Source organism: Hypanus sabinus, chromosome 9, assembly GCF_030144855.1.
Source record: "Hypanus sabinus isolate sHypSab1 chromosome 9, sHypSab1.hap1, whole genome shotgun sequence".
NCBI lineage: Eukaryota > Metazoa > Chordata > Chondrichthyes > Myliobatiformes > Dasyatidae > Hypanus > Hypanus sabinus.
The window spans coordinates 156,917,518-156,942,623 of NC_082714.1; the positions used below are offsets into that span (position 1 = coordinate 156,917,518).

A 25,106-nucleotide genomic window follows, 5' to 3' on the forward strand; every position below is an offset into this window, starting at 1 on the left:
CTTTCAGGAAACCATGCTGGCTTTGGCCGATCTTGTCATGAGCCTCCTGGTACTCCGTCATCTCATCCCTAACAATCGATTCCAACAACTTCCCAACCACTGATGTCAGGCTAACAGGTCTATAGTTTCTGCTGCCTCCCACCCTTTTTAAATAGCAGAGTAATATTTGCAATTTTCCAGTCATCTGGTACAATGCCAGCATCTATCAATTCTTGAAAGATCATTGTTAATATCTCCACAATCTCTACAGCTACTTCCTTCAGAACCCGAGGGTGCATTCCATCAGGTCCAGGACAGTTATCTACCCTCAGACTATTAAGCTTCCTGAGCACCTTCTCAGTTGTAATTCTCACTGCACATACTTCACTTCTCTGACACTCTTGAATATCCTGCAGATGTCTTCCACTGTGAAGACTGATGCAAAATATGCATCCAGTTCCTCTGACATCTCGGCGTCTCTCAATACATTACAGGTGGCCCCCGTTTTTCAAACGTTCGCTTTATGACAGCTCGCTGCTACGGAAAAAAGACGCCTGCTTTATAAATGTGTTTACCCCAAGAAAGACTACCATGACTGCGAAGCCTTGTGTGGGGAGTTGTGTGCGTATGTGTGTACATGCGTAGGCGTGTATGTGCCGATTATTTCCCTCCAAATCAATCTTGGCTGACTGTCTTCCCGATGTTGGTAAGTGAAACTACACCGTACATACAAGATTTCTACTTTATATAGGCTGTATACTTATCATATCATTCTTGCTTTTACTATATATTAGTGTTATTTTAGGTTTGATGTGCTATTTGGTTTGATTTGGTAGGTTATTTCCTGGGACTGGGAACGCTCAAAAATTTTCCCATATAAATTAATGGTAATTGCTTCTTCTTCGCTTTATGACATTTCGGCTTACAAATGGTTTCGTAGGAACGCTCTACCTTTGGATAGCGGGGGAACCTGTATCTCCAGCGTCATTTTCTATTGGTCCTTTATCTACCCTCAACTCTCTTTTACCCTTTACATACTTGAAAAAGCTTTTGGTATCTTCTTTGATAATAGTCACCAGCTTCCTTTCATAATTCATTTTTTCCTTCCTAATGACCTTCTTAGTTTCCTTCTGCAAGTTTATAAGAGCTTCCCAATAGCTCTCTTTTGCTTTTACTTTGGCTTTGACTTCACTTGTCAGCCACTGTAGTGTCCTTCTTCCATTTGAAAATTTCTTCCTATTTGGAATATATCTGTCTTGCACTTCCCTCATTTTTCGCAGAAACTCAAGCCATTGCTGCTCTGCTGTCCTTCCTGCTAGTATCCCTTTCCAGTCAACTTAGGCCAGTTTCCCTCTCATGCCATTGTAATTTCCTTTATTCCACTGAAATAATGACACATTGGAAATTAGTTTCTCCTTTTCAAATTTCAAAGTGAACTGGATCATATTGTAATCACTTCTTCCTACAGGTCCCTTAACCTTAAGCTCCCTTATCGCCTCCAGATCATTGTACAGCACTTAATCCAGTATAGCTGATCCCCCAGTGGGCTCAAAAACAAGCTGTTCTAAAAAGTCATCCCTTAGACATTCTACAAATTCCCTCTCAAGGTCCAGTACTGGCCTGGTTTTCCTAATCCACTTTCATGTTAAAATCCCCAACGATTATCATGACATTGCCTTTCTGACACGCCTTTTCTACCGTCTGCCATAATTTGTAATCCACATCCCGACTGTTGTATGAAGGCCTGTACACAACTGCCATTAGGGTTCTTTTACCCTTGCCATTTCTTAACTTAACCCATAGAGACTCTACACCTTCTGATCCTACGTCATCCCTTTCAAATGATTTAATATTATTTCCTATACACAAGGCCACACCACTCCCTCTGCCTACTAGCCTATCTTTCCAATACACCATATATCCTTGGATGTTCAGGTCCCAATGGCAACCATCCTTTAGCTGAGTTTTAGAGATGGCCACAATGTCATACTTGCCAATCTGTAGCTGAATTTCAAGATCACCTATTTAGTTCTTATGCTGTGTGCATTCAAATACAACACTTTCAGTCCAGTATTTTTTGCTTTCTGTTTTAACTGCACCACACCTCTATTGCCCTGTAGTTTATCCCACTGGTTGTGATTAAGCCTCATCTCCTGCCTGTCCTTTCTGTCATCTCTGTTGCATGTCATCTCTGATTTATTTCTGTTTTCCCCTTCCTCAGCCCTGTCACTCCTGTTCCCACCCCCCTGCCAAATTAGATTAAACCCTCACTAACAGCTCTATTGAACCTGCCTGCTACGATATTGGACCCCTTTGGGTTCAGGTGTAACCTGTCCTTTTTGTACAGGTTGTACCTCCCCAAGAAGAAGCCCCAATGATCCAGGAACTCGAAGCCCTGCCCCCTATACCAGTCTCTCAGCCTGCATTAATATGCCTGATCATGCTATTCTTACGCTCATTAGCACATGGTACAGGCAGCAATCCAGAGACAACTATCCTGGAGGTCCTGCTTTTCAGCTTCCTACCCAACTCTCTGAATTCTCTCTTCAGGACCTCCTCCCTTTTTTAAAAATCTATGTCATTGGTACCAATGCGTACCAAGACTTCAGGCTTTTCACCCTCTCCCTTCAGAATATGGCAGGAGTGAAGGTAGGACCGATTAGAGATAAAAGTGGGAAGATGTGCCTGGAGGCTGTGGAATTGAGTGAGGTCCTCAATGAATACTTCTCTTCGGTATTCATCAATGAGAGGGAACTTGATGACGGTGAGGACAATATGAGTGAGGTTGATGTTCTGGAGCATGTTGATATTAAGGGAGAGGAGGTGTTGGAGTTGTTAAAATACATTAGGATGGATAAGTCCCCGGGGCCTGACGGAATATTCCCCAGGCTGCTCCACGAGACAAGGGAAGAGATTGCTGAACCTCTGGCTAGGATCTTTATGTCCTCGTTGTCCACGGGAATGGTACCGGAGGATTGGAGGGAGGCGAATGTTGTCCCCTTGTTCAAAAAAGGTGGTAGGGATAGTCCAGGTAATTACAGACCAGTGAGCCTTATGTCTGTGGTGGGAAAGCTGTTGGAAAAGATTCTTAGAGATAGGATCTTTGGGCATTTAGAGAATCATGCTCTGATCAGGGACAGTCAGCATGGCTTCGTGAAGGGCAGATCGTGCCTAACAGGCCTGATAGAGTTCTTTGAGTAGGTGACCAGGCATATAGATGAGGGTAGTGCAGTGGATGTGATCTACATGGATTTTAGTAAGGCATTTGACAAGGTTCCACATGGTAGGCTTATTCAGAAAGTCAGAAGGCATGGGATCCAGGGAAGTTTGGCCAGGTGGATACAGAATTGGCTTGCCTGCAGAAAGCAGAGGGTCATGGTGGAGGGAGTACATTCAGATTGGAGGGTTGTGACTAGTGGTGTCCCACAAGGATCTGTTCTGGGACCTCTACTTTTCGTGATTTTTATTAACGACCTGGATGTGGGGGTAGAAGGGTGGGTTGGCAAGTTTGCAGACGACACAAAGGTTGGTGGTGTTGTAGATAGTGTAGAGGATTGTTGAAGATTGCAGAGAGATATCGATAGGATGCAGAAGTGGGCTGAGAAGTGGCAGATGGAGTTCACCCAGAGAAGTGTGAAGTGGTACACTTTAGAAGGACAAACTCCAAGGCAGAGAACAAAGTAAATGGCAGGATACTTGGGAGTGTGGAGGAGCAGAGGGATCTGGGGGTACATGTCCACAGATCCCTGAAAGTTGCCTCAGAGGTAGATAGGGTAGTTAAGAAAGCTTATGGGGTGTTAGCTTTCATAAGTTGAGGGATAGAGTTTAAGAAACGCGATGTAATGATGCAGCTCTATAAAACTCTGGTTAGGCCACACTTGGAGTACTGTGTCCAGTTCTGGTCGCCTCAGTATAGTAAGGATGTGGAAGCATTGGAAAGGGTACAGAGGAGATTTACCAGGATGCTGCCTGGTTTAGAGAGTATGGATTATGATCAGAGATTAAGGGAGCTAGGGCTTTACTCTTTGGAGAGAAGGAGGATGAAAGGAGACATGATAGAGGTGTACAAGATATTAAGAGGAACAGACAGAGTGGACGGCCAGCGCCTCTTCCCCAGGGCACCACTGCTCAGTACAAGAGGACATGGCTTTAAGGTAAGGGGAGGGAAGTTCAAGGGGGATATTAGAGGAAGGTTTTTCACGCAGAGAGTGGTTGGTGCGTGGAATGCACTGCCTGAATCAGTGGTGGTGGTAGATATACTAGTGAAGTTTAAGAGACTACTAGACAGGTATATGGATGAATTTAAAGTGGGGGGTTATATGTGAGGCAGGGTTTAAGGGTTGGCACAACACTGTGGACCGAAGGGCCTATAAAGTGCTGTACTATTCTATGTTCTAATATTCTGTGCACCTGATCCAAGACATCCCGTACCGTGGCACCCGGCAGGCAACACACTGTGCGGGTATCTCTATCAGGCTGAAAGAATCTCCTATCTGTTCCCCTCACTATGGAATCCCCTATGACTACCACATTCCTCATCATCTTCTCTCCCTCCTGCACCGCGGAACCAGGCTCAGTGCCAGAGACCCGATCGCTGTGGTCGTCCTTTGTCAGGTCATCCCTCTCAACAGCATCCAAAATGAGATAATGATTGCCGAGGGGGATGGCCACAAGGGTGCTCTCTATATCTGACTCTTCCAATCCCTTCCCTGACAGTCACTCACTCATCTAACACTATGTCCTCATTGTCCCTCACCAATTTTTATTGGTGCATCACAGAAAGCATTCTGTCTGGTTAAGTAATTACTTGGTATAGCGAATGTTCTGCACATTCAGAAGCAGCAGAGAGTTGTGCTGAGCTGTGTCCATATCGCAGAAACCAGCCCCACCTCTAGTGACTGTCTGTACTGCTCACTGCCTCAGCAAAACAACCAGCATAATCAAAGATCCCACCCACCTCTGACATCCTCTCTTCTCCCCTCTCCCACTGGGCAGAAGATAGAAAAATTTGAAAAGCAGCACCACCAGGCTCAAGAACTGTTTCTATCCCACTGTTATTAGACTCTGGAATGGACTTCCTTATCGATAAGACAGACTCTTGGCCTCACAATCTACCTCATTATGACCTTGCACTTTATAGCTCATCTGTACTACACTTTGTCCGCAGCTTTTTTTGTATTTTATTCTGCATTGTAATTTTACCTTATTGTAGCTCAATACATTGTGTAATGATTTGATTTGCATAAGCGGTATGCAAAACAAGCTTTCCACTGTATCTCAGGACATGTAACAATAATAAACCAATATCAATACTAACATCACTTTACTCTGGGAAAACATTTTTTTTTTGGAGTGCAGATGGTTAGATTCTGGAAACCACAGCGATCAATTCAATTGTGGAGTTCAAAAAGTAAGTAAATAAATAAAGAAAAGGAATAAATTTGCAAGCCACAGGGAGTAGCTCTATCTGACTGCTCATATATCGAACTAAGACAGACTCACTGTGCCAAACTGCCTCTGGCTTTGAAGCTGACGTCCAGGAACTCAGCAAACTGACACTGTTTTCCACACTGACAAAATTATTTGAAAAGGATAAGGAAAAAGGGCATTGAAGTTAAACTACGTGAATGTCATCTCTCCCCCCCCCCCCCCAAGAGAAGTGGCACAATTGGGATGAGTTAAACAGCTTTCTGGAGCAGCAGTGTAGCACAGTGCTTATCATAACACTATAATATTACCAGCTGCAAGATCAGGGTTTGGTCTGTAAGGAGCTTGTATGTTCTCCCCATGACCGTGTGTGCTTCCTCTGTGTGATCCCACATTCATCAGGTGTAAGTTTAGGGCTAGTGAGTTGTGGGCATGCTGTGTTAGTGCTGGAGTGTGGCAATACTTGCAAGCCACCCAACACAATCCTCACAGATTTGATTTAGATAAGTGATACATTTCAGTGTATTAAAGCTAACTTTTAAATCTTTAAATTTTGTTCTGAAGTGCTTTAGGTTTCCTTATCCACATCATCACTTTGGATGTGTCAAAAGGCTGTCTACTCCGACCTATCTTTTCCAAGGCATGGGATATCCTTACCAAACATGCATATATAAATCACTCCCAATCACTTCTCCTGGAAGTTCATTAAAGTATTGGCAGAAATAACTTAGAGGTGACTCAAAGACAAATTTTAATGTCAACATGAACTTTCCATCACTCCAAACAAAACTGTGACTAAACTGGTATCAAACTGAAAAAAAAATGCTGAAACAAAGACCAGATCTATCTGGATCAGACTACTACTTCAAACAAGAGGAACGAATTTCTGGTTACAGATTTGATGCTAATGTTGATTGAAAGAGATGTTCACCATGTTAAATACTGAAAAGCAATACTGATGACTTGGCTCACTTACAAAAACCACTACATATTCCAGGAGTACATCACACATCAACTGGAGTGAAAATACTAAAAGTAAAATAGTTATACACCAACAGGTCAACAAAACAGAGTGTATCTTGTGGATGCTGACTACATCGCTTAATCACTCCTCAAAGACCTTCATTTATTTCAAGTTTTAACAAAGTGTTTTCTTAACCAGATTTAAAAAGCTCATCAACAGCAAATACAATACAGCATACAGAGAGGAGGTAGAGCAGTTGGTAGAATGGTGTGAGTACACAACTTGAGTTTTAACATGGACAAAGCTAAAGAGATGATTGTGGACCTTTAGGAAAGTGCATACTGACCACTCCTCACTGCACATACACGGCTTTGTCTGTGGAGAGAATTAGGAGCACCAAGTTTCTGGAAGTGCATATAATGGACAATCTTACCTGGTCTGTCAACACCACCACCTCTTTGGTCAAGAAAGCACTGCAACGTCTCCACTTCCTCAGGAGATTGAGGTGAGTGAAGCTCACCTTCCTGCCCCCATTCTGGCCAATTTATACAGGAGTCCCTTTGAGTGTCCAGACCAGCTGCATCGCCATCTGGTACAGGAATTGTAAGGCATCCAACTGCAAGTCTCTACAAAGGATTGTGAGGACTGCTGAGAGGATCATCAGGGTCTCCCTTCTATTAGAGATATTTATCAGGAGTGCTGCATACACAGGACTCCTAGCATTGTCAATGATCCCGCCCATATATCCAATAACCTCTTTGATCCTCCTCCTCACCCCCCCCCCCCAACCCGCAAATCAGGCAGGAGGTACTGCAGCATTAGCACCAGAACTGTTAGGCTGGGTATGTTGTGCTGGTGCCAGAAGTGTGGCAACACTTGCAGGACACCCATTACAATCCTCTCAGATTTGATTTGATGTAAATGATGCATTTCTTTGTACGTGTGACAAATAAAGCTTATCTTTAAATGTGTTCTGATGTGCTTTGGGTTTCATTATTCACAACATTATCACGGATGTGTCAAAAGGGTGTCTACTCTGACCACTCTCTTCTTGAGGCATGAGACTTCTGAACTCCCTACCGCCACCCAGGTCTCAACACGCATGAAGCTCCAGTAGTGATACATTGTATGCTTTTCAACCTGTGTCACAAATGCACCTTGTTATTTGTTAACTTACTGGAGGTAGTATTAATTTGTGCATTGTGTGTGCAAGTTATATGTACTGTGTTGTGCATCTTGGTCCGGAGGAACATTGTTTCATTTGGCGGTATACATTTGTACAGCTGAATGTCAATAAATTTGAACTTGAGTTAGAGTGAAATAAAGGTGCTATACCAACATGCTTCATTCAGGGAGACATGCAAATAGAACTAAAAACACTCAACAAATTACAATACCTCTAATTCTTTGGCATCAAATGACTGAAGATAGTGTAAAGGAAGCACTTCATTAAAGCCCTCCAAGAATGCTTGTGTCTGCTCCTGAACGCCACGTGATAACCTCCATTCAGCCACAAGCCTATATAGTTGAAATAGTTTGATTGAATGATTATAGCAAATACAAAATACAGTGAGAACTAGAAAAGTTCCCAATAGCATTAAACTTTGACATACTTCTATAGATGTGTAGTGAAGAGTATGACTGGGGGCATCACAGCCTGGTATGGAAAGACCAATGCCCTTGAACAGAAAATCCTACACAATTAAGTGGATACAGCCCAGTCCCTCATGGGTAAAGCCTTCCCAATGACTGAGCACATCTACATAAAATACTGTCACAGGAAAGCAGCATCCATCATTAGGTACCCTCACCACCCCCCAGGACACACTCTTCTCATTGCTGCCATCAGGAAGAAGATATAAATGTTTCAGGACCCACACCACCAGGTTCAGGAACAATTACTACACCTCAACTATCAAGCTCTTGAACTAAAGGGGATAACGTCATTCAAGCTCACTTGCCCCATCACTGAAATGTTCCTACAGTCAATGGACTCATTTTGAAGGACTCTTCTTCTCATGTTCTTCATATTTAATGCTTATTTATTTGCTATTACTAATTTTTCTTTTAGTATTTGCAATTTGTTGTCTTCTGAATTATGGTTGAATGCCCTAGTTGGGTGGTCTTTCATTGATTCTGTTATGGTTATTATTCTATAGATTTGAGTATGCCCACATGAAAATGAATCTCAGGACTGTATATAGTGACATATATGTATTTTGATAATGAAATTTACTTTGAACTTTAACATCTTCCATGAAACAAAATCATAACATTATAAAATCACTTTAAATATTATATTCATAGCTGACAGACAAAAATGTATTTTACAGCATCACCTTACCTAATGTATTCCTCTTTATTCTCCTCAGTCACCAGTATATCATTGCCACCTGGTTTCAGTTCATGCGTTTGTATTTCACCTAAAATTTCCTTGTCAACTGAGAAATACATTTCCAGACCACATTCCTCTATGCTGTTCTCCCTAGAAACAAGATATTATTTTCTGTAAATAATTACAAAACTAAATGCCAGCTGGGTGCAACGTTAACTTGAATAGCACAAAGTTAGCTAGTCAAACTGAGCAAGTTAACAGGAAGATAACATTCCCTGTAGAGGGGCCAACTGCAGCTGTGTAAAAATTCTGATCTTGGTTCAGAGGGGGAAAATATTTCCGTTAGATGAAGGGTGAAGAAAGTACCTGGGTTAAAAATCAGAATCAGGTTTATTATCACTGGCATATGATGTGAAATTTGTTATGCAACAACAGTACATTACAATAATAATAAAATCTGTAAGTTACAATAAGTATGTGCGTGCATTAGGAAAGCAGAGCTCAAGTCTAGTTGATTTCACTCAGGATCAAGACTAAGAAAGAGTGTAGCACTATTGGTCTAACCTCAATGAAATGCTCACGGTTGATATGCTATGCATTTTATGAAATAAATTAGTGGTAGTACATAGTTCAGAGTTCAGGTTCAATTGTCACTTATATCATTCATGAATACCTATCAATACAGCCAAATGAAACAGCGTTACTCCGGGGCCAAGGTGCAGAACACATTACCAACCGTTTTCTTGGATGAAAACTTTTTGACAGGTCTTTTAAGAAAAATAAGAAAACAATAATTTCTTCACATCTGAAAAGATAGAACTTTGTAAAATTTGTGATGGTATCTAAATAAGTTATGAAATGAATAATGTACTGTGCAGACTAATTTATGCCTGCTCCATCTGAAAGTACATACAGTTCTGCTATGTTCTGTTGGCTAGATAGTAATGACCACGGCAGACAACTAGCACCACCAAAATATAAAGTACAAACCTTATCCAAATGAGGGAGTTGTAAAATTCTGGATCGATAGATTCCAGGTCTTTGGTTACTATTGGTTTACTTAGCATCCGTTTGTAAAATGGCAAAGAGAATCCAGTGTCAATGAACTTCCCATGAAACAATGCCTATCATTTAAAGGAAAAACAAGAATAAAACTTAAAATCAATTCTTTGAAATAATTAAGACATGAAGCATGCACCTTGGCAACAGAAAACTATACAAGTACATTGAGCAACACCCATTAACCCTTGGGGGATCTATATTACATGTTGAGGCTGGCAACTTATTTACTGTCAGCATTAAAGAGAACAGTAAGACTGAGACACAAGGCAAGAACTTTTTATTCCAGTAAGAACTAACAGAGCACTCATCCTAACTGGCCCAGACATGCAGAGCATTTGACACCAAAATTACCAGGAAAGGTTTCGATGTTCAACTGTCTGACTACAGTTGTGACAAATTATTCAGTATTTACTTTGCATAAAAATAAGAAAGGTCCACAATATTCCACACATTTTAACTTCTGAAGCTTCATTTTACAGACTTAAAGTAAGTCACATTTGACTGCTAGAAACATTCAGGGAAAGTAGAAATGATAAGGGAAGTTCAACTTAATGTCATGCATTTACAGGTGTCATTACAATTCAAATTAATAGTCTTCATCACTAGCAGAAGTTAATGTGCCAAAACAAAATGAGGAATATTCAAAGTGCATCTAGAAACCCCATTTCCAGAAAAGTTGGGATATTTTCCAAAATGCAATAAAAACAAAAATCTGTGATATGTTAATTCACGTGAACCTTTATTTAACTGACAAAAGTACAAAGAAAAGATTTTAAATAGTTTTACTGACCAACTTAATTGTATTTTGTAAACATACACAAATTTAGAATTTGATGGCTGCAACACACTCAACAAAAGTTGGGACAGAGGCATGTTTACCATTGTGTTACATCACCTTTCCTTCTAATAACACTTTTTAATTGTTTTGGAACTGAGGATACTAATTGTAGTAGATTTGCAAATGGAAATTTTGTCCATTCTTGCTTGATATAAGACTTCAGCTGCTCAACAGTCCATGGTCTCCGTTGTCTGATTCTTCTCTTCATGATGTGCCATACATTTTCAATAGGAGATAGATCTGGACTGGCAGCAGGCCAGTCAAGCACACGCACTCTGTGTCTACAAAGCCACGCTGTTGTAGCCCGTGCATAATGTGGTCTGGTATTGTCCTGCTGAAATAAGCATGGACATCCTGGGAAGAGACGTCGCCTTGATGGCAACATATGTCTCTCTAAAATCCTAATATACGCCTCAGAGTCAATGGTACCTTCACATACATGCAACTCACCCATGCCGTGGGCACTGATGCACCCCCATACCATCACAGATGCTGGCTTTTGCACCTTTCGCTGATAACAATCAGGATGGTCGAGTTCATCTTTGGCACAGAGAACTCAACGCCCGTTTTCCCTGAAAACTAGCTGAAATGTGGACTCATCTGACCACAGTACACGGTTCCACAGTCTTTCGGTCCATCTGAGATGAGCTCAGGCCCAGAGAACTCGCCGGTGCTTCTGCACAGAGTTGATGTATGGCTTCCTCCTCGCGTAATAGAGTTTCAAGTTGCATTTCTGGATGCAGCGACAGACTGTGTTAAGTGACAATGGTTTTCCAAAGTACTCCCAAGCCCAGGTGGCTATAGTTGTCACAGTAGCATGACGGTTTCTTAGGCAGTGCCGCCTGAGGGCTCGAAGATCACGTGCATTCAACAGTGGTTTCCGACCTCGCCCTTTATGCACTGAGATGTCTCTGAATTCTCTGAATCTTTTCACAATATTATGTACTGTAGATGTTGAAAGACCTAAATTCTTTTCAACTGACTAACAATTCTCTCAAGAATTTTGGCATAAAGGGATAAGCCACCACCCATCCTTGCTTGCAAAGACTGGGCCTTTGATGGATGCTACTTTTATACCCAGTCATGATACCTCACCTGCTACTAATTAGACTGCTTAATGTGGAGTCTTCCAAAATAGTGTTACTTGAATATTCTGTGCACTTTTCAATCTTATTTTAACTCTGTCCCAACTTTTGTTGAGTGTGTTGCAGCCATCAAATTCTAAATTTGTGTATATTTACAAAATACAATTAAGTTGGTCAGTAAAATTATTGAAAATCTTTTCTTTGTACTTTTGTCAGTTAAATAAAGGTTCACGTGAATTAACATATCACAGATTTTTTTATTGCATTTTGGAAAATATCCCAACTTTTCTGGAAATGGGGTTTGTATATTAAATTACCATAAGACCAATAGATATAGGAGCAGAATCAGGGTATCTGGCCCATTGAGTCTGCTCCGCCATTTCAGCACAGCTGATCCATTTCCCTCTCAGCCCCAATCTCCTGCCTTCTCCCCGTATCCTTTCATGCCCTGACTAATCAAAGATCTGTCAGTCTCTGTCCAATGACTTGGCCTCCACAGCCACCTGTGGCAATGAATTCCACAAATTCACCAGTCTCTGGCTGAAGAAACTGCTCAGTTCTAAACGGACATCTCTCTATTCTGAGGCTGTGTCTTCTGGTCTTAAGACTCCCCACCACAGGAAACATTCTCTCCAAATCTGCTCTATCAAGGCCTTTCAACATTTGATAGGTGATGCACCATCAATAACTCTCAGAGGCAGGAAGTGAACAAAAGGCTTTTATTAGCAGTATAAAAAGGAGCTCACTACATCTCGGAGACTGATGGAGGAGCAGTGCCTCAATCGCCTTTATACAGGGGTCTGTGGGAGGAGCCACAGGAGCAGTCAGCAGAGGGGCCTGTCCAGACAGGTATACATAGTTTACCACAATAGGTTTCAGCGAGACCCCCCTCAATATTCTGAATTCCAGTGGGTACAGGTCCAGAGCCATCAAATGCTCCTCATACGATAAGCCTTTCAACCTTGGAATCACTTTCATGAGCCTCCTTTGAAACTTCTCCAATGTTAGCAAATTCTCACATTCTGACATAGAATACACAAATCTAAACAGGCCACGGCATAACAAAGCAATACACACAAAATGCTGGAGGAACTCAGCAGGCCAGGCAGCATCTATGAAATATGACATTATCAGGCTGAGACTCTTCATCAGTACAAACCCAAGCCAATGTTAGTGCTATGGAAGCTCTACCTTAACACTGCTTATCTATCATTGGATTTCCTCCCCATCTTCCCCTTCCTTACAGATTTATCCAAATGAACCAGCACTATTTCCCTCAGTCATTCACAGCAACTAACTCAATATTCTCAAAAGCCTTTGAATAGTTTTCTTCTGACTTCCCTATATTAATATGATCCCCTTTATTCCCTATATTAGTTGCTTTCTATGATCCTTCTTACAATTGATGGCCTTTGGTTTTTACTCTTCACCACAAATAAAAAGACAGCCACTATCAAAACCTTTCAGATCTTTAAAGGGAAATAAAGCTACCTCAGCCTCCCTACATGAGAAATGATCCCCAGCTTATTTAGCATTTTTCTCTTTTGAGTATAACCGTCATCTGATATTTGTCATCTGTGGTGTTTTGTCATAATTTGGTGTCTAAATTTTATGAAGTATTCATTTTGTCTAAAGTTCTAAACAGGTGGTTGAGTTGGTGAAGAAAGCAAGTACTTTCACACCATACAAGTACATGGATGAACACTAGATTCACCAATGCACGGAAACTTCTGATAAATGAGATTAATATTGATGTGGACGTGTTGCTTGACACAGACATAGCGAATCAAAGTTTTTCTGCACTGCACGATTATGGGTTTAAAACATCTGTCGGGGGGGTACTTACAATATATCTGAAACGGCTGTACTTACAATATGTAAGTACATATTGAAACGGCTGTACTTACAAGGTGCTGTACTTACAATATATCAGAAACCGCAAGGTAACAGAAGTTGCATTTTATTTAATATTCTGCCTTTTGTTACAAATGTTACAGCACAGGAGGAGAACATTCCGCCAACTAACAACCCTGGCCTCTCACTTTAGCTGAGCAAATCCTTTCCTTCGAGATTCAGTTCCCTTTGAAACACTGCCGTGAAACCGACCTTCGCTGACAGTGCATTTCACATTTTAACCACTTGATTGTGTAAAAATAAGCTCTCCATCGTTCCAAGGTGTTTAATCCACCTTATTCAACAGTCACACAATTTAAGCCCTTTACCCCAGAATGATCCACAGATAATTTCCAGCACTCTTATAAAATAAGTTACCTTTCATGTGTCACACTACAACACAAAACAACCAAAAATTGTCTATGGCTAAACATACGGTTTATTTTTTGGTCTTGTATAAAAGACCCTAAGACATCAGAGCAGAATTTGGCCATTTGGCCCATCAAGTCTGCTCCGCCATTCAATCATGACTGATCCTTTTCTCCCTGCACAAACCCGCTTAGCCCCACTCCCCGGCCTTCTCCCTGTAATCTTCGATGCCATGGCCAATCAAGACCCTACCAAACTCTGCCTTAAATACACCCAACGACCTAGCCCCCCCCCCCCACCCCCCCGGCTGCCTGTGGAAACAAATTCCACAAATTCACCAACCTCTGTGAAATAAATGTCTTTGCTTCTCTGTTTTAAATGGACGCCCCTCTGTCCTGAGACTGTGCCCTCTTGTCCTCGACTCCCCCACCACGGGAAACAACCTGTCTACTCTGTCTAGGCCTTTCAACATTTGAAAAGGTTTCAATGAGATCCCCCCATTATCCTTCTAAATTCCAGTGAGTACAGACTCAGAGCTATCAAATGTTCCTCATATGATAACTCTTTTGTTCCCAGAATCTTCTTTGTGAACGTCCTTTGAATCCTTTTCAATGCCAGATGAGGTGGCCAAAACTGTTCACAATACTCAAGGTGAGACCTCACTAGTGCCTTATAAAGCCTTAGCATCACATCCCTGCTCTTGTATTCTAGACCTCTTGAAATGAATGCTAACATTGCATTTGCCTTCCTCACCACTGACTCCACCTGCAAGTTGACCTTCAGGGTGTTGAGCACAAGGACCCCCAAGTCCCTCTGCATCTCAGATTTTTAGATTTTCTCCCCGTTTAGTAAATAGTTTACACATTTATTTCTTCTACCAAAGTGCACAATCATGCATTTCCAACATTATATATCATTTGCCACTTTTTTGCCCATACTCCTTATCTGATTTAGTGTTTCTGCAGGCTTTCTGTTTCTTCAACAATATCTGCGCCTCCAACAATCTTCATATCAAATGCAAACCTCGCAATAAAGCCATCTATTCCATCATCTAAATCATTGATAAACAGCATAAAAAGAAGTGGTCCCAACACGGACCCCTGTGGAACACCACTAGTTACTGGCAGCTAAACATGAAAAGAATCCTTTTATTCCCACTCAGTGCCTCCTACCAATCAGCCAATGCTCTTTAACAATGCCAGTAACTTTCCTGTAATACCATGGGCTCTTAACATGGTAAGTAGCCTCATGTGTGAAACCTTGCCAACGGCCTTCTGAAAATCCAAATAGACAACATCTACTGCATCCCCTTTATCTATATTACTTGTCATCTTCTCAAATAATTGCAACAGTTTTGTCAGGCAAGATTTTCCCTTAAGGAAATCATGCTGACTTTGTCCCATCTTGTCCTGTATCAGCAAGAACTCAACCTCATCTATAACAATCGACTCCAACATCTCCCCAAACACAAACACTGATATGTCAGACTTTACTTTCTCCCTCTCAAATTTCAAGTTGAACTCAATCATACTGTGGATCACTGCCTCCTAAGGGTTCACTTACCTTAAGCTCCCCAGTTTAGAACACAAATCCCAATCCAGTATAGCTGATCTCCTAGATAGGTTCAACGATACTCATTTAAATACCCATCTCATAGGCATTCAACAAATTCACTCTCTTGAGATCCACTACCAACCTGATTTTCCCAAACAATCTGCATGTTGATATTTCCCATGACTATCGTAATATTGCCCTTTTGCCAAGCCATTTTTATTTCCCATTGCAATGTGTAGTCCACATCCCAGGTACTGTTTGGAGGCCTGTATGTAACTGCCATCAGGGTTCTTTTATTCTTGCAGTTTCTTAACTCAACCCACAAGGATTCAACATCTTCCGATACCATGTCACTTCTTTCTTATGATTTGATGCCATTCTTTACCAGCAGAGCCACACCACCCCATCTGCCTACCTTCCTATCTCTCCACCTTGGGCATTCACCAACTACAACCATCCTTCTGCCAAAAAGAAACTTAAAAAAAAGTAGCATTAAGGTTTGAATAACTCCTATAACATACCATGGCAATGAAACGCCCTATGAACCGGAAGTACTTCAGATGATCTGGATTGATGTAAGATGCTGGGTTTATTTGCAAGCAGTAACTTTCCTTCCCAGCATACTCAAAGAGACAATACATGGGATTCAGAACTTCATGGGAAAGTAGAAAGAACCATTCCCTATTAAAAAAAAATACAAACATTAGATACACTGAAAGTACGACTTCAGTAATTCTCCAATTAATTCTTACCATTATTGCACATGATCTGGTGGGCCAGCAGAACCTGTGTTTGACCAAGGTAGGTTGCTCTTGATATTCATTAAATTCTCGGGGCACTTTGTTACGTACTCGTGACACGACAGTGGTGCCCTTGTCACGTGACTGGCGTTGAAGCTATACTGGACTTGAGGTGATGGTCTTGTGATGGTGGAGTGACGTCATTTTCCCGCCAGTAGAGATCATGTGACAGGTTTTTTTTTGTTTACAGGTTATAAAAGGTAGACCCCACCCTGTGAAGAGGGGCAGATGGTGGCTGGATTTGCCAAGTTGACTTCATGCTACTGCGTGTTTTAAGTAATGACGCAGTTTAGTTGAAGGATGAAGTTTTTATTTAATGCCTAAAGTTTAAAAGTTCATTTCCAGCAGGTTCTTTACGATTCTGCTAGTTCGAGACAGTGGAGAGTGAAGATCAAAGTTCGGGTGTTAAAGATCGAGGAGAATCGCTTTCTACGGTGAAACTGGTTTCATCCTTTGTTTGATCCTTATTTGGAAGGATTTCGTTGACTATCTTCGTGTTAATCCCTGGGTTTACCAGAAAGGATTGAAGGTAGTGAGGGAGAAAAGGTCAGTGCCTTTAAGCCGTTTTGTTTCGTAAATTCTTCGTGGGAAGTTTGAAGTCGGGGATCGAAGCAAAGTGACGTGAAAGAGAATTTGAATCATCTTATAAAGTCTCTCCTTTTAAATGGACTGTGAGCATATCGAACTTTTGTCAATACCACTTTAAAGAACTGTTTTTGCAATATCGCTTTAAGAACTGTTTGAGCTGCCGCACCGCAGTTTGTTTCTGGTTATGTTAGTGTTTGTTTACTTTTGGGGGGGGGTTTGTTTTCTGTTTAATAAACGTGTTGTTTGTTATAAAAACCCTTGCCGAACTCATATATTTATTGTTGCCTGAATACGTAACAACTTACAGAATCAATAACACCAACACATTGGAAATTATATAATTTTGTTCTTTTAAGCTAAAGGTGTAGCAGAATGCATTGCCTGGAATTGGGGTCAGAGCATTTGCTAAACAACGTTTTCCATCTTTGGATGAAGGCTCTTTGCATGTCTCACTAATCTCCCTTACATTGACTCCATTCTGAGATGCAGCTCCAAGTTACAAACTGCCAATTTAAACTGATTTGAAGTGGACAGTGAGTGGCAGATCAATAACAGTGTCTGTCCTATGCAATGTATCCAACATGGCTTGCTGAGCAATATGTGCGGCAACACTGGACAGTTTCCACTTCCAGAGGGAAGGAGCAGCTAACACAAAACAGACCAAGCACTAAAACTGCAACCATTTTGTTTGTATGGTCCAATTATTAATTACATAATATTAGTGAATGTGCAAATATTTATTTTCATGCTTACTTGGGGGGGGGGGTGTGTGTGGGGAACTTGTTCTGGTTGGACTTGGAGAAAAGAACAAGTGGCCTCAGTTCAGTATGCAAAGTGGAGAATTTAGGTTCCTCTCTCCTAACACAAAGCAGTCTAGGGACTGAAACTACAGTCATTCTGGTCTGTATGGTCAAATTATTAATGACATACTATTAGCTAATGTGTAAATATTTATTTTCATGCATATTTGGGAAGGGTAGTTCTGGCTGGAGATGGCAGAAAGAAGTTAGGTTGCTCTCCTGGTAGTGAAGCAGAATAGAAGATCTGATAGAGGCACTCATAATCATGAATGCATTTGACAAGGTCCCACATTTGAGGTTGGCCAAGAAGGTTCAGTCGCTTGGCATTCGGGATTAGACATTGGCTTGGTGGCAGATTTCATTAAATTTCACGGATATCTAACAAATCATTAACAGCAATGTCCCCGAGCACAATGTAGGTTACATATTTTGTTCCCCTAAGCTAGCTGAATGTTTTGTCTTTAATTAGGGTCAGGCAATAACACACAGAATTTTACAAACAATGCTTCCCATTGTTGGTATAATATAAAGTTCTTTGCATGTCTCACTAATCTTACTCCCTTCTTAAAATTGTTGACTCCATTCTGAAGTATAGCTCTAAGTTAGAATATCTTGCAAAACTACCCATTATAACTGCATGAAAGTGGACAGTGAAGGCCACATTTGCACCCAGCTTTAGAGAGGGTGCTGCCTGAATTAGAGAGCATGTTTTATGAGGATCAGTTGAGTGAGCTAGGGCTTTTCTCCTTAGAGCAAAGGAGGATGAGAGATGGCTTGATAGAGGTGTACAAGAGCAATAGATCGTATGGATAGCTATAGACTTTTCCCCAAGGCAGAAATGGCCAATACAAGGAGCATAATTTAGGGATATTTAAGACACTTTTAGACAGGCACATAGATGATAGAAAAATGGAGGGCTTTTTGGGAGAGAACAGTCAGATTGCTCAGAGTAGGTTAAAAGGTCAGCACATTATGGGACAAAGGGCTTGTACTGTGCTGTAGAGTTCTATGCAATGTATCTAACATGGTTTGTTGAGTACCACATGTAGGAACACTGGCCAGTTTTTGCTTCTAAACTGAGAGAAGGAGCAGCTAACACAAAGTACAATGGAGACTGAAATTGCTACCTTTTTGGTCTGTATGATCCAATTATTAATTTCATATTATGTAATCTGATTTCTGAATGGACTAAATTTGAGAACACTACCTCACTCTTTTTATTTCTATTTCTGCACTACTTATTTAACTATATATTTGCCACAAAGACAATAAATTTCATGACATATGCTGGTGATATGAAACCTGATTCCAATGAACATGGAAATATTATATATTTTCATGTTTGCTTTGTGGGGAGGGGTGTTGGTTCTGGCTGGAGATGGAAGAAAGAGTAAGAGGCCTCAGTTCAGTCTGGAGACAGGAGAATTCAGTTGCTCTCCTTACAGGGAAGAAGAACTGGAGTAAAGGCACTCAAAATTATGAAAGCATTTGACAAGAGTCAGGAGAAACAGTATATTCATGGAACAAACTAAATAAAGAATTGAAGGGGAAATACCTGCAGGTATGCACAGAATGAAAAGGTCATGAATAACTGCGTTGCTCTATCAAAGACCTAACAAAAGTGAAATAGACTAACCTCTTCCTACATTGCACAATTCATCAGTTTCACAGCAGGTAAATGCTTCCTGTCACTTTGATCCTTAATTGAAAATACTTGCCTTGCCACACCTCCATAATCTAAGCCTTCCTCTCCTGGAAAAATGATCCACAACCTCCGTCGCAGGTCTTGAGGACTAAAGCTCATAATCTGAAACAGGCAGAAAATAGTTTGCAAGGGAATCACGTTCCAAAAAGAGTGTTTAAGTGCATTATCTATAAAACCATCAACTTTAAAACATCAAACACAAGGAAATCTGCAGATGCTGGAAATTCAAACAACAACACACACAAAATGCTGGTGGAACACAGCAGGCCAGGCAGCATCTAAAGGAAGAAGCGCTGTCGACGTTTCGGGCTGAGACCCTTCGTCAGGACAGTAACTTTAAAACATATTCCTTTCAAGATCTAAGGGTTCCTTAGTTGCTAATAGCCCTCAAGAAAGTGGTGCTGAACTGCAACAGTCCTTTTGCTGTTGGTACTTAGATCCTGATGATTTTGTGATTTAAAAGGCTCTTTGGAAGATAAGAATTTGGCATAAAACTTGTTGATTACAATCATTTTATTAAGTGGTACAAAAACAAAGGAAATGAGGGGAGAAGCTTGGTGAGAGATGGAGGAGGAGAGTGAACAAAGGTGGTCTGGTCTTTTTATGACAGACCTTGGATTCCACTGAAACTCCAAAAGATATTAGTTAACCAATTAAATAGCCAGATTCAGGTAATGTGATTGCTGCCACTGAAACTAAGTTTCCAGAAAAATACAGAGGCAACTGTAACCACTGGCAAACTCACTAAACAATTACATGTATATAGATCGTATAAAAATACAAACATAAGTTACACTACAAGGAAAATAACAATTCAATTGCCCAATCCAACAGTACTCCATAGTGTTATGAGGCAAGAGTTCTAGAATTTTGACCTTAGCAAGAACTGGACAGAATCCTTGCTTCCAACAATATTTACATAACTAAATATGACAACAATGGTATTTGGTGATTTTTGGCAAAGGTGCATATAAGTGCTGGTGATACTATACAGTTCAAACACCTTGGGTTCGATCCCCGTTGCAGCTGTTTATGACTATATGTACCTTGGCCCCAGATTCCATTTAGCTTTATATATGTGTATGGTTGAATGGCAATAAACTTGAATTTGAGATAATGGGGCTGATGGAAATGCTCTAAGAACCTGCATGGATTTGATGGGCTGGGTCGCACTATCTACATCAAGATGAACTACAACAAAGTAAAGAATTCTTAAGTAAATTCAAATTCTGAATAGTGTAGATGATGGAAATTGGAAATAATACTTAAAATGCAGGAAATACTTGACAGGTCACCCATGAGATATGAGGTGAACAACTCTGTCTCTACAGATGCTGCCCGTCTGTCTGAGCATTTCCAGCAGTTTGTTTTCTTTTAATTTCTGAACTTAAATTTTACAAAAGCTTTTGAAAATCTTCAGGTATTTTGGATCTCCACTGTCATTGCTTCAATTAGCACTCACTTATATAAAGGTTTCATATTTAAGGTAAACCCTAATCGCAACAGTCTAGCAACACTGATCACTTAGTACTAAAAAGGGTTTTGTTTTGTTTTTGTTCTAATTGTGTTTAGTCTTGTAAAATTTGTGTATAACAACTTAAGATTATCTTTTTCTTGTGAATACTGAATATCTGATGGCATATACCTGTGATGCTGCTGCAAGTTTGTTTTTCATTATACCTGCGTATACATGCATTTGTGCATAACACAATAAGCACGTGTATTCCCTCATACATGCACTTGTGCACAAGACAATAAATTCGAGTTTGACTATTCCCCTGCTTAAAAAAAGTGGTCCACGCAAATCTGTGTCAAACCTTACCCCATGCACTGTCAGCTCTTCTGGAAAGGTAGAGAAGTAAATATGGCTGCCTGACATACCAAGGATGGCCTTGGTAACGAGGTGCTGACAAAGACCTCAGATCAGATACACTCACTGAGATCAAGTTTGTTTTCCACACCCAACTTTTTCCCCCAAACCTAATTCTGGGAATTACCTGCTGAAAGGAATCCTCAAATAATGTTTTCCTGGTCACAGTTATTTTGATGTGCTGAGGCGCAGCCAATTGCTGGAACAGAAAACAACCTCATTTTATAAATCAGTCAACACACTCTTCGTTTCAATATACCCTCGCAAAACTTCCAGAGGTCGACAAGTCAGCACAACCAGATGAAACAAATAGCTACTTGAACTGCTTTTCCTAATTTTCCATTATCCTTACGAAGATAATGCTGCTACATATTGGGAGCCATTTCTTGAGACTTCTGACGCAGTGTTCAATAGGATGAAAAGCTGCTTTTACCTGACACCAGAACCTGAAATAGGAAACTTTGGATCTGAAATCACGGACGTACGCGATGTTTGGACCATTTGATCTGGAAAAACAAAGAAAGAAGTACTTTGAAACTCACATTTAATCCGAGTTCCTATTTTCTAAAAGATGAACAGGCCACCAACACACTGTCACTTGCTTAAGTGTCATTCTACATTCAGTGGCCATGTTATTGGCAAAAGAGTGGAACCTGGTGTGGTGTTCTGCTGCTGTAGCCACTGTTGTAACACATGCTTATTTGAGTTACTGTTGCCTTCCTGTCAGCTAGAACCAGTCTGACCATTCTCCTCTGAACTCTGTCATTAACAAAGTGTTTTCACCCACAGAATTGACACACACTAGATTTTTTGTTTGTTGCACCATTCTCTGTAAACTCTAGGGACGGTGGTGCGTGAAAATCCCAGATCAGCAGTTTCTGAAATACTCAAACCACCCCACCTGGCACCAACAATCATTCGGCAGTCAAAGTCACTTAAATCACATTTCTTTCCCCCATTCTGATGTTTAGTTTGAAAAAGTGAACCTTTTGAACACGCCTGTATGCTTTTATGCATTGAGTTGCTGCTACATGATTGTCTGATTAGATATTTGTATCAATGAGCAGTTGTACAGTGTAGCTAATAAAGGGGCCACTGAGTGTATGCTCCAGTCTCTAAGGCAGGCGGTTCCCAACCTTTTTTATGCCATGGACCAATACCATTAAGGGGTCCATGGACCCCAGGTTGAGAACCCCGCTCTAAGGCAATATTATTCAGTGCAGCTCATCTTTTGCAACATTTGTCCAAGAAGCTCATACTTGAGGAATACAGTTAGATATGTATAAAGAGGGTGGCTAAATACAATTATTGAACAAAGGCATATTAATTTTGTTTTACATGAATAGACCCAATCACTGACCCTAGTCAACTCAAGGACTTCAATTTAGAATTTATGTAGACCTTTAAAGGTAATTACTGCAAGTTAGATCTGAAAATTTCCAAAATTATGTCACTCCAATCACCAGAAATGCCTAGAGCTACAAGCACTAGTTATAAGTCCAGAACATGTATTCACAGCAACCAACCCAGAAAGGCAAGAATAGTATTTACTACATTTAATTTTATCATCAGCAAATGAGGATGCCAGTAAACAGAATGAGCTGTCAGAAGAAGTTGTTAAGACAAATACATTAACAATATTTAAAAGATACTTGGACAGGTACATGGCTGGGAAGGGTGTTGGATCCTGATGCTTTTGTGATCCAAAGGTTCTTCTGAAGTTTAAAAATGAAGCATAAAATTTTTTGGTTACAATCAATTTATTAACTGTTACAAGAGCAAAAAAGAAGTATGGTGAGAGAGAGAAAAGAGGAAGGTGGTGTGGTCTTCTTATACCAGACTACTGAGAACAGTAAATTCCACATATAACAGTTAACCAATTAACATACACAAAATGCTGGATGAACTCAGCAGGCGAAGCAACATCCATGGAAATGAGTAACATCGACTTTTTGGACTGAGACCCTTCATCAGGACTGAGAAGGTAGGGGAATGATGCCAGAATAAAAAGGTGGTGGGGAAGGAAAGAAGGACCAGCTAGAAGGCGATTGGTGAAGCAAGGTGGTTGGGACAAGTAAAGGGCTGGAGAAGGAGGAATCTGATAGGAGAGGAGAGTGGACCATGGGAGAAAGGGAAGTGGGAGAGGCACCAGGGAGAGGAAGTAGGCACGTGAGGAGGAAAAGAGATAAGAGGCCTGAGCGGGGAACAGAAAACAGAAGGGGAGGGAAAAAATTACCAGAAGGAAAAATCAAGGTTCATGCCATCAGGTTGAAGGCTACCCAGACAGAATGAGGTGCTGTTTTTCCACTCTGAGAGTGGTCTTACTGTGGCAATAGAGGAGGCCACAGACTGACATTTCAGAAAGATAACAGGCATAGGAATTAAAATGGTTGGCCACCGAGAAATTCCACTTTTGGAGGATGGGGAGGAGATGCCTGGCAAAGCATCCTCCAATTTAAGTTGGGCTTCACTATTTAAATAGGTGGGTTCAAGTAATGTGACACCCACCACTGAAACAAAGAAGTTTCCAGAAAAATAAAGAGGCAACTGTAACCACTGAAAAACTCACTGAACAATTACGTATATAAAGAGGATTATAAAAAATACTAACGAACGTAAAAAAATTACAAGAAAGAAAACATCTACAGCCTAAATCAGCAAGTGACATGGGTCAAAAATGGGCAAAAGGAACTTGCTTAGATGGGAATCTACATTTTCTGGTTTAAGATGGCACTAGTGAATCTCAAATTTAATCACTGTGCCGAAATGGAAAGGTCGAGTACAGGTTGAGATGAGACAATGGGGTCTAGGCCCCCCCCCACCCCCCACAGTGTATTGAGGTGCCTGAACCTGATGACGTGATGATGGTTCAGGTGCTGGGCCAGACTGAATCAACTGTATAAGTAAGTATTTATACTTAGTTCAGATTAGAAAGAGTAAGAACAATCATCTCTTGATGTGGTCTTTTTGAGGCCCTCTGTTGGTTGGGATCGGCAATGGATATTGTGTTCCAGATATCTATGTGATACACGAGCCAGGGCAGAACGATATGCAGAATAAGCTGTTGCCCATGTAGCAGGCTCCTGCTATGCACGCAGCAGACGAATCCAAAGGAATGACAGAAACCAATACGGTTTGGTATTCAATGTACTTTGAATGCTTTAGGGACTCCAGCTCTGAATTTTTCCCCTCAGGGTTTACTCCCATAGCCTCCCTCATGAGTGGGTGTAGCCGCAAGGCAGCAGAGGTTTGAGATGAGTTTTCCTTTTCCTAGGTGGCTGACAAGCCCCATCTGGTTTTAAGGTGTCAGTAACCTACCTTTGCCCCTTCTCCTGTCAGTGGAAACTTTCGCAGGGCTTAGTAGCTAAGCCACATATGAAGGCCAGGAGCTGGACTTTGTTGATATAGTCTACTCTCAGGAAAATCTAGAACCGATTTGACACATGTTAAAACTTTTTGCTGAATCTAGTTATTTATGAAGTGAAAATACTGAGTAGCAGAAGTGAATAAAAACAGAATACAGTAAATACCCAGGATGTCAGGAAACATCTAATAAGGGAATAATTATATAAAAAGTCAATGACAAATTTTTTCTTTGTACTTCCTTTCAGCTACAAAGACTTTTTGGAGAACATTTGTTCTGTACAGATCTGTGTTCAGTCAAAGCATGGTATAACACACACAAATTACTGAAGAAAAACAGCAGGTCAGGCAGCATCTATTAAGAGGAATAAACCGTTGACTTTTCGGGCCAAGACCCTTCTTCAGGACTGATACCCTACACGTCAACTATTTATTCTCCTCCATGGATGCTGCCCGACTTGCTGAGCTTCTCCA

At 40.9% G+C, this 25,106-nt stretch overlaps 1 protein-coding gene across 2 annotated transcripts in view; it reads right to left on the bottom strand.

Moving 5' to 3' along the window:
* LOC132399947 (E3 ubiquitin-protein ligase Itchy-like) overlaps positions 1-25,106 on the bottom strand; it is a 150,640-nt gene that overhangs the window by 29,964 nt on the left and 95,570 nt on the right. For both annotated transcript variants that reach the window (XM_059980915.1, XM_059980916.1), the window contains 7 exons: positions 21,703-21,775; positions 21,397-21,468; positions 19,413-19,501; positions 16,028-16,187; positions 9,696-9,829; positions 8,715-8,855; positions 7,768-7,888 (listed from right to left, as the gene is read on the bottom strand). In XM_059980915.1, the coding sequence (XP_059836898.1) occupies positions 7,768-7,888; positions 8,715-8,855; positions 9,696-9,829; positions 16,028-16,187; positions 19,413-19,501; positions 21,397-21,468; positions 21,703-21,775 (790 nt within the window). The remainder of the gene's footprint in view (positions 1-7,767; positions 7,889-8,714; positions 8,856-9,695; positions 9,830-16,027; positions 16,188-19,412; positions 19,502-21,396; positions 21,469-21,702; positions 21,776-25,106) is intronic.